The sequence below is a fragment of the Polypterus senegalus genome, chromosome 13 (assembly GCF_016835505.1).
Source record: "Polypterus senegalus isolate Bchr_013 chromosome 13, ASM1683550v1, whole genome shotgun sequence".
In the NCBI taxonomy this organism is placed as follows: domain Eukaryota; kingdom Metazoa; phylum Chordata; class Cladistia; order Polypteriformes; family Polypteridae; genus Polypterus; species Polypterus senegalus.
Genome location: NC_053166.1, coordinates 109,957,625 through 109,967,102, shown reverse-complemented (window position 1 = coordinate 109,967,102; position 9,478 = coordinate 109,957,625). Strand labels below are relative to the sequence as shown.

General features: G+C 39.8%; 1 protein-coding gene across 1 annotated transcript in view; it reads left to right on the top strand.

Annotated features, from left to right (window-relative positions):
* The first annotated feature begins 294 nt into the window (after positions 1-294).
* The window catches only part of LOC120543026 (melanin-concentrating hormone receptor 2), a 106,899-nt gene continuing 97,715 nt past the window's right edge, over positions 295-9,478 (top strand). Inside the window, exon 1 of the mRNA XM_039775846.1 lies at positions 295-605. Coding sequence (XP_039631780.1) covers positions 295-605 — 311 coding nt within the window. The remainder of the gene's footprint in view (positions 606-9,478) is intronic.

The window sequence follows — 9,478 nt, the reverse complement described above, 5'->3', positions numbered from 1 at the left end:
AGCAGTTATCTCATCACGTTTTTTTCTCTCTGAATTTACAACATTTGGAAAAACGAGTGGAGGCGCAACTGTGCAGTCTGATAATCATAACGATAATGATTCTCAGCAGTGCGTGATCGCTTCTTCCAGTGTTCACTTAGTAAACTTAATGTGTGGATTTCCGTTTGTATCTGGGCACTTATTCGTTTATTTGTACGAAGGATGAATAAAAGCCATTTTTCATGTAAGGAGCCCGACTTTAACGGCAATTCGAGCGGTTTGTGCTTGAATGGGACTTGGCTCCAAGACGCGGCGATGGACAGCACCACTGTCATGCACATCTTACCCTCCATCTACGGCATCCTTTGCATAGTCGGAGTCGCTGCCAACAGTTTAGTGATCTACGCGGTGGCCACCTGCAAAAAGAGAATGGTATCTGACATTTACGTGCTCAACTTGGCAATTGCTGACATGCTGTTCCTCCTTGTCATGCCGTTTACTATTCACCAGCTAGTCAGAGATCGACACTGGGTCTTTGGAAATTTCATGTGCAAAGCCGTGACTGTTGTAGATGTAAGCAATCAGTTTACCACAGTGGGGATTGTTACAGTATTGTGTATCGACAGGTAAGAGCTTTTAAGTTCTTCTTTCTTTTAGTGCTTTTAAGGTAAGGCGGTTAGAGCTCTCGTGGCGTTATGTGTAGCCTTAACCCTTTTGGAACGTTATAAAACATTTATTTAAATCTGCCAATTGTCTTATTACGGGTAAAGGGATGATGTATTTTAAAGTAGAAAAGAATACAGTAGTGATTAAATAAGAAAAAAGACTATTTTGCAAAAAAAAAAAAAAAAAAAAACCTTTAAAAAATAAGCCTCCCAGCATACTGGAAAAAAGTTACCAAATATTTAGTTTTCAGTTTGGATCATGGTTTAAGATAGAGTATCTGTTTGATTTTGTAAGAGCAATTGCTTAAAGAGACACACTTACAACACAACTACTTTAGACATTCATCTTTTTTTAGAGTGTCCTGCTTAATATTTTTGTTATGCACTAGTCAGGTTATACGTGAATACTCAAGCATTTTTAATAATCAATCAATATTTTTCAGTGATTACAGAAGTTATTTTCTTACAAACTTAAATGTTTATAGTAGAATTAATTACATTACCATTCCCAAAATGCATATTTTTTTTAGTTGACAAGTTAGTCTTTTTTCCCTAATTAAATGATAAGCCTGTTTACTGGTTATTATGTGATAATTTAAAAAGATTTTCTGTGCTGTACTGTTTTAGTGGTTCCCTTGTGTTTATCTTCATACACTTGTAATTTGTAATAAGTACATACTGTACCTGTACTGGTTCTCAATTTTACTTGATCCACTATAGCGCCCCGGGATCTAGAGCATCGGCATAGACATCGAGTGCAAGGCAGGAACAAGTTCTGTATGGAATGCAGATTCATTGCAGGCCACACTCTTTAGAACAATCTAGACGAGAACAGGCCATTCAGCACAAAAGGAGCTTGCCAGTCCTGTCCATGTAATTCTGCCAAAATAACATCAAGTCTAGTTTTGAAAGTCCCTAAAGTTCTACTATGCACCATACTACCTGGAAGCTTATTCCATATGTCTCTGATTCTCTGTGTGAAGAAAAACATCTTAATGTTTGTGTGAAATTTACCCTTAACAGGATTCCAACTGTGTCCCTGTTGTTCTTACTTATGAATGCATATGAACCAGCGTAATGTTACTAATAATCATGACTACACACACATACTGTATATAAGTATACACATACACACACACACACACACATATATATATATATATATATATATATATATATATATATACTGTACATATATATATTTGGGATATGACAGGGAAATGGGTTATCTAAATAAAAAAAATAATACAGACTATGGAAGAACATGCAATCTCTACACAGGTAAGGTTTCAAACACAGCCTCCTAAAGATACTATATGAGTTAGAAGTGCCTAAGTATTGCACCACCATGTTCCTTAAGTTGTAAGTATTCTCTGCTAAAGAAATACTTTAGTATAATGGAAGTGTAATCTGTATATGCCATGCCATCCTGGACTGCAGCTCCACTTTCTCCAGCTGCACCACACCAGAATGTTAGCCTGGTAAATTAAAAGTACACTGTGCGAGGTTCTGTGGCAATGAAGGTTAACTGTAAAAAGATTTTTTCTTTGTCTGTTTTAATGGAACACTTTATCAAAGCCATGCATAGAATGCTAAGCTCAAAATGATTGATTGATATATTAGGTGAAATACAGTCTTAGAAAATTAAGTTTAAGCAGCAGATTAACAGGTCACTGCTGATACCCAATTTATGCAATTTACTTTAAATAATGCACAATCGCAGAACACTGTACACACTTGCTAATAAAACAAAAATTTGTATTAAAAACACCATATAATAAGTACATTAAACAAATACACTACAATTTGCTAATATACAGTACTGCATTGTACACTTTTGTGTAGTGTTCACCATTCACAGTGTAGTCACTTCATTAGTCAAATCCACGTCCTCTTTTTCCAATACACTTGCAGAATTTGAAAATCTGTAGTTTAGCTAACAAATGCTACTTGCTTTAGCCCAGTAGGTTACTATCAGCCAACTACACTATGGAGATGATGTTCCTGCACCTCCAAGCAGAAACTTCTCACTTTAGCTCTGTTAGAAAACACAAAAATGAAGCAACTTTTACTGATTGTGCCAGGCAGATTAACTGTGTTCTAGTAGAAGTCACAAATTCATCTGAATTATTATAAGCATTTTATATCTTATAGCCTGGCATATGAGGGACAGTAGATAGGCAATAAAGAATCATCTAATTGTCATCATCATTCTGTCTTTTAAAAGAACTCTTAATTTTCATTATGTATCCCTAAATGTTGGATGCAGGTTTGTAACAAATCTACATTAATCCCATGGCCCCAGTTTAAGGTGTTAGCATGTCTATTTTATTTTAATGTCTTTATTCTTTTGTTTAATGAAGGCCTTGATAGCGTTGGCAATTTTATGTTCTCCCCAACCATCAAAATGATAGTAGTGTTTATGTTCTGTACAAGTAAATGGGCAGCTTCCATAAGTGGATCTGCTCCATAGAAGGGAAAGAGAAAACTAAGCAGCAGTGGATATGATTCACAAGATGGCACACATAGGCACATTTAACCTTAAGAAGTGTCTTGAAAATCTGTAAAAATACTTTATATATGGTTTGAGATTTAAACAGCCATGCTGCTGGTTGATGGGGCAATGCCAAAAAAGAATTGCATGAAAAGTAATCATTTACTTTCAAGTACTGGGTGTTCTTTGAACATTAAACATTTTTTAATATTATAGACAAGGAGACCCCGTATGTCTTGAGGCTTGCACTGGGACTGTGAAAATGGTGCTTTTCTACTTCTGTTTTCTTTTATTTTAATTTTAGGGGCCAGGTGCCTGCTGGGTGCATTTGATTCCATTACAGGTTCAAAAGAGCTGAGCACATAAATCCTGTGCTCCTGCATAATTATTGAGAAGCTTCTGTCACCCATTGCATACAAACAGTTGGGCATCAATAGGGGCTTGATCTAGGCTTGTTATTTTTTTAGCATTTAAATGTTTATCTTTTTTCTTTTACCATATAATCACACACAAGTCCCTACTGGTGATCACTTCAGAATTCCCAAACGGCCGGGTGTCATGTTTTATTGCAGATACACATACATAGGCAATGAATGTGCTAGTTTTCTGATATGCATTGTACATTGCGCCTTGGCACACTCAGCCATAGAAATTTTTTTCTGTTGTATACTGTCATTACAACACCTTATTTCCATTAGAGACACAGATTTGGCAGAGAAACCATAGAGCTAAATGAATCTTTAATGTGAGTAGTTAGCTAAAGTCAAAATGATCACTACCAAAATCAAAATTGTATTTCATATGGCAATAAATTGAGACTGTTAAGTACTTATATTTTGTCCACGAACACCAGGGGTATAAATCATGGAAAAGAAACTTTCACATGTACAACCACACAATTGATACAGTGTATATAATGCAAAGAATATATGCCTTCTAGCCGCAAAGCATCAGATTTGTGCCAATAAAGCTGATTGTTTTGCATAATCAATAATTTATCTTCATTGTAATATCAGAGATGCTATTTAATTGCCATATTATGCACTTGATTGCATGGATGGCTCAATTTTTTGTTTTATGATTTTATAGTTACCACCATTTTGTGTGTCAGGATATCATAACTCACATGTTAATAACTTCCTTTTTTTCTGATAACATCAATGTGTAACAATTTTAGGTATCTGTTTTATTTGTGAGTAGCACCATTTATGTGGACTTATGTCTGGAGCAGACATGTTGCTTACCATTTTTATGGCAGCTGCTGGTCACACAATGTGAGATGCAACATTGTGAGGTCAGTTCCTTTCTTCCTATATAAGATGGCTGCGCTCAGCTCAACACATCCTAATTTGACCAAAAAATCTCTGCAAATACCAATCAAATTTTCTGGAATAAGTAGGGGCAAGAAATTGGAAAAGTTATTATTAAGAATGTTGACTATCCTGGCTTTGCATTTTGGCTTGGCCACTTGGTTGTGGTTACCTTTTCTGGAATTCTGATACCTACATGCTCTTTGACCATGAGATTTGCTTGCCCGTTTTGTTATTTCATCTTGTGGCTTGCTTGTCTAGTTTCTTGGCTTATGCACTTTTGTAATGGTAAGATCCTTAACGCTATGATGTTTTGTGGTTCTTAGACATATTTTCTGCCCCTTCTCAAAATAAAAATGTAATTTTGAGCTTAATTTGAATTTTACAACAGATATAACAGGAACCTTTGCCTTATTCTCAGCTCAGTTGTGTTTGTGTAACCCAGGGTGTCACAAAACAAAAGCAGGTATGTTAACAGTTTGTGAAAACATACATAGATAGATAGATAGATAGATAGGTAGATAGATAGATAGATAGATAGATAGATAGATAGATAGATAGATAGATAGATAGATACTTTATTAATTCCAAGAGGAAATTCACATAATCCAGCAGCAGTATACTGATACAAAGAAACAATATTAAATTAAATAGTAATAAAAATGAAGAAAATGAAAAAAATTAAAATAAAATTAATGTTAGCATTTACTCCCCCGGGTGGAATTGAAGAGTCGCATAGTGTGGGGGAGGAACGATCTCCTCAGTCTGTCAGTGGAGCAGGACAGTGACAAAAGTCTGTCACTGAAGCTACTCCTCTGCCTGGAGATGACACTGTTCAATGGATGCAGTGGATTCTTCATGATTGACAGGAGTTTGCTTAGTGCCCGTCGCTCTGCCACAGATGTTAAACTGTCCAACTTTAATCCTACAATAGAGCCTGCCTTCATAGAGCATCAGTATTGGCAGTCCAGTCCAATTTGTCATCCAGCTGCACTTCCAGATATTTAAAGGTCTGCAACCTCTGCACACAGTCACCTCTGATGATCACAGGGTCCATGAGGGGCCTAGGCCTCCTAAAATTCACCACCAGCTCCTTGGTCTTGCTGGTGTTAAGGTGTAAGTGGTTTGAGTCGAACCATTTAACAAAGTCTTTGATTAACTTTCTGTACTCCTCCTCCTGCTGCTAGGTTTCTGTCAATGCTGAAAAAAGGCAAACCAGAACATGGAGAGAGAAAAAAATTGTCAAAACATAGCAAGGTTGTTTCCAGAAAGTTAAAATCAAAATATTAGAGCCCAGTATATACTACAAGCCAAACATCTTTGCCAAAAAACCTACATTAAAATATTAATTTCTACAAAGATGTATTATATCTGCTAAAGATTCTCCAAAATATTCACAATCTTGGATGCCAAGAAGTCAGTGAAGCCAGCCTTTATACAGTCACTGTAATGATGCCATATATCTTGACTTCTCATCATCATACTGTGGCAGCTCTGGGTTGTTGCGAATAGGAAAAGGCTCTCCTAGTTCCAAGATGATGACCCAAGAATATCAAATATATAATGATAAAAATATTAACACTTAAAAAAAAAAACAACAGAGCAAAACAAGTACAGGCTTGTGTTCTGTTCCTTCAAAAACCCCTGAATCATTACACTGGACTACTGAAGATTCTTTTTCATGTCCTTATTAAGCCACAGATGATTTTTTTTTTTCTTACTAATTCCACATTTTTGGATATACCTGCCCTGCATTATATGTAAAATATTCTTAAACCTGTTCAACTGCTCCTTGACAGTCTTCACAATCATTCTGGTTTATTTCTTTTAGTCTTTGCTGCCACTGTTTCTAATTTGCCCTATCAAAGTTAAACTTAGATTTAGTTTTTGCATCCTCACTCTGCCAAAACACTGAAAATTGTATTATATTATGGTCACTTGACCCAAGTGGATCAATCACCTCCACACCCTCCATTCTATCCCTGTTATCACAAATACTAAATCTAGACAGGCTTCCCCCTGTGTTGATGCTTTAACATACTATATTAAAAAGTAGGCACTGATTACGTCTAAAAGCTCGTGCGCTCTGCTATTTAAAAGGCTAGCCTAGTTAATATTCAGGTAATTAAAACCCTCCATGACTACAATATCCATCCATTATCCAATCCGCTATATCCTAACTACAGGGTCACGGGGGTCTGCTGGAGCCAATCCCAGCCAACACAGGGCGCAGAGCAGGAAACAAACCCTGGGCAGGGTGCCAGTCCACTGCAGATGACTACAATATCACCCTGTAAACTTGCCTTTTTGATATTATTAATATGATGTGCCTTTAGCTTGTAGCGGGGCTACATAGTAATAGTGTCAAATGTTAGTACTGAGTGCCTCTTGTTTCCATTGTCCCATTTTCTGTTTGTGTGCGTCAGTAAATGTCGTCCCCGTAAATACAAAGGGGGACGGATGATGGAAGTAAACTGCAGCCCCAAACCTGGAAAACACCTGTTAACTATCAATCAATTACATCCAGCACAGGATGAAACATGAGAGAGGAGAGGAGAAAGAAGGAGACCATTTTTTCAGAACCATGAAGCAACTTACCTGCTGTTTTTTTTCCCACATCGTGCTTTTACCTTAGTTTGTTTTTCATTCCGCTGGACTGTATTCCATAACTCATCTGCAGAGACCCCGGGGTTGGATCATCATCCACCACATGCAAAGGAATCACGGTGAGGTTGCTCCATTTGCCAGGAAATTCAAACAACTCACTTATCTCTCGTACAGTCATCCATCTGCAGGAAAGCTTTTATAACCGGATAATAATTAACGATCATTCATTCCATTTATCATTCATTGTTATTCGTTGTTTGTTATATGTTACAGGGGCAAGGGAGGTTTTGTTGTACAGTATTTATATACGGTGGTGTCACGTTGTTGCTGTGGTGGATGGTTATATATTGTGGACTGGGACCCGGACACAGGCAGACGGACATCTTATGTTCACCCAACACACTTTTATTTACAATATTTACAGGCTTTTTTGTACACTCACACACCCCAGTGCCTCCAGCACCGATTCCCCCAATGTCCAGGCCACACTCTTCTAGTGCCTTTCTCCTGGCCGCCTCCCGTCCTCTCTCTCAGCTCCGTCCTCTTCCACCCGACTCTCGCTGCTGACTGGAGGGAGGCGGCCCCTTAAATGGGAACCCGGATGTGCTCCAGCTGCTTCCCGGCAATCAGTCCTAGCCACACCCCAGTGTGGCGGAAGTGCCGGCTGCGCACCCGAAGCCGTCCGGTGTCCCCTGTCGTCTTCCCCCCAGCACTTCCTGGTGTGGCGGAAGTGCTGGGCTCCAGGGTTCCTCAGGCACCTGGGCGCCGCCTGGCTTCCAAGCCCTGTACCCGAGGCCCCCAACAAAACCAGGACGGATGCCCCCTCACGGTCTGGAGGAGGCACAAGCCCTCCTCTGGTCCTCCTGGGCATTCTGGCCGGGGACCACAATATATATATATATATATAAACTGCTCAAAAAAATTAAAGGAACACTTTGAAAACACATCAGATCTCAATGGGAAAAAGAAATCCTCCTGGATATCTATACTGATATAGACTGGGTAATGTGTTAGGAACGAAAGGATGCCACATCGTTTGATGGAAATGAAAATGATCAACCTACAGAGCCCTGAATTCAAAGACGCCCCAAAAATCAGAGTGAAAAAATTATGTGGCAGGCTAGTCCATTTTGCCAAAATTTAATTGCAGCAACTCAAAATTGTACGCAGCACTTTGTATGGCCCCTGTGTTCTTGTATACATGCCTGACAACATCGGTGCATGCTTCTAATGAGATGACAGATGGTGTTGTGGGGGATCTCCTCCCAGATCTGGACCAGGGCATCACTGAGCTCCTGGACAGTCTGAGGTGCAACCTGGTGGCATTGGATGGACCAAAACATAATGTCCCAGAGGTGTTCTATTGGATTTAGGTCAGGAAAGTGTGGTGGCCAGTCAATGGTATCAATTCCTTCATCCTCCAGGAACTGCCTGCATACTTTCACCACATGAGGCCAGGAATTGTCGTGCACCAGGAGCCACTGTCCCAGCATAGGGTCTGACAGTGGGTCCAAGGATTTCATCCTGATACCTAATGGCAGCCAAGGTGCCTTTGTCAAGCCTGTAGCGGTCTGTGTGACCCTCCATGGATATGCCTCCCCAGACAATCATTAACCCACCACCAAACTGCTCATGCTGAATGATGTTACAGGCAGCATAATGTTCTCCATGGCTTCTTCAGACCCTTTCACTTCTGTCACGTGCTTAGGGTTAACCTGCTCTCATCTGTAAAAAACACAGGGCACCAGTGGTGCATCTGCCAATTCTGTTATTCTATGGCGAATGCCAATCGAGCTGCATGCTACTGGGCAGTGAGCTCAGGGCCCATTAGAGGACATGGGGCCCTTGGGTCACCCTCGTGAAGTCTTTCTGGTTGTTTGGTCAGAGACATTCACACTAGTGGCCTGCTGGAGGTCATTTTTTAGGGCTGTGGCAGTGCTCATCCTGTTACTCCTTGCCCAAAGGAGCAGATACCGGTCCTGCTGATGGGTTATGGACCTTCTATGGCCCTCTCTAGCTCTCCTAGAGTAACTGCTTGTCTCCTAGAATCTCCTCCATGCCCTTGAGACTGTGCAGGGAGACACAGCAAACCTTCTGGCAATGACACGTATTGATGTGCCATCCTGGAGAAGTTGGACTACCTGTGCAACCTCTGTAGGGTCCAGGTATCGCCTCATGCTACCAGTAGTGACACTGACTGTAGCCAAATGCAAAACTAGTGAAGAAACAGTCAGAAAAGATGAGGAGGGAAAAATGTCAGTGGCCTCCACCTGTTAAACCATTCCTGTTTTGGGGGTCATCTCATTGTTGCCCCTCTAGTGCATCTGCTGTTAATTTCATTAACACCACAGCAGCTGAAACTGATTAACAACCCCCTCTGCAACTTAACTGACCAGATTAATATCCCATAAGTTTCATTGACT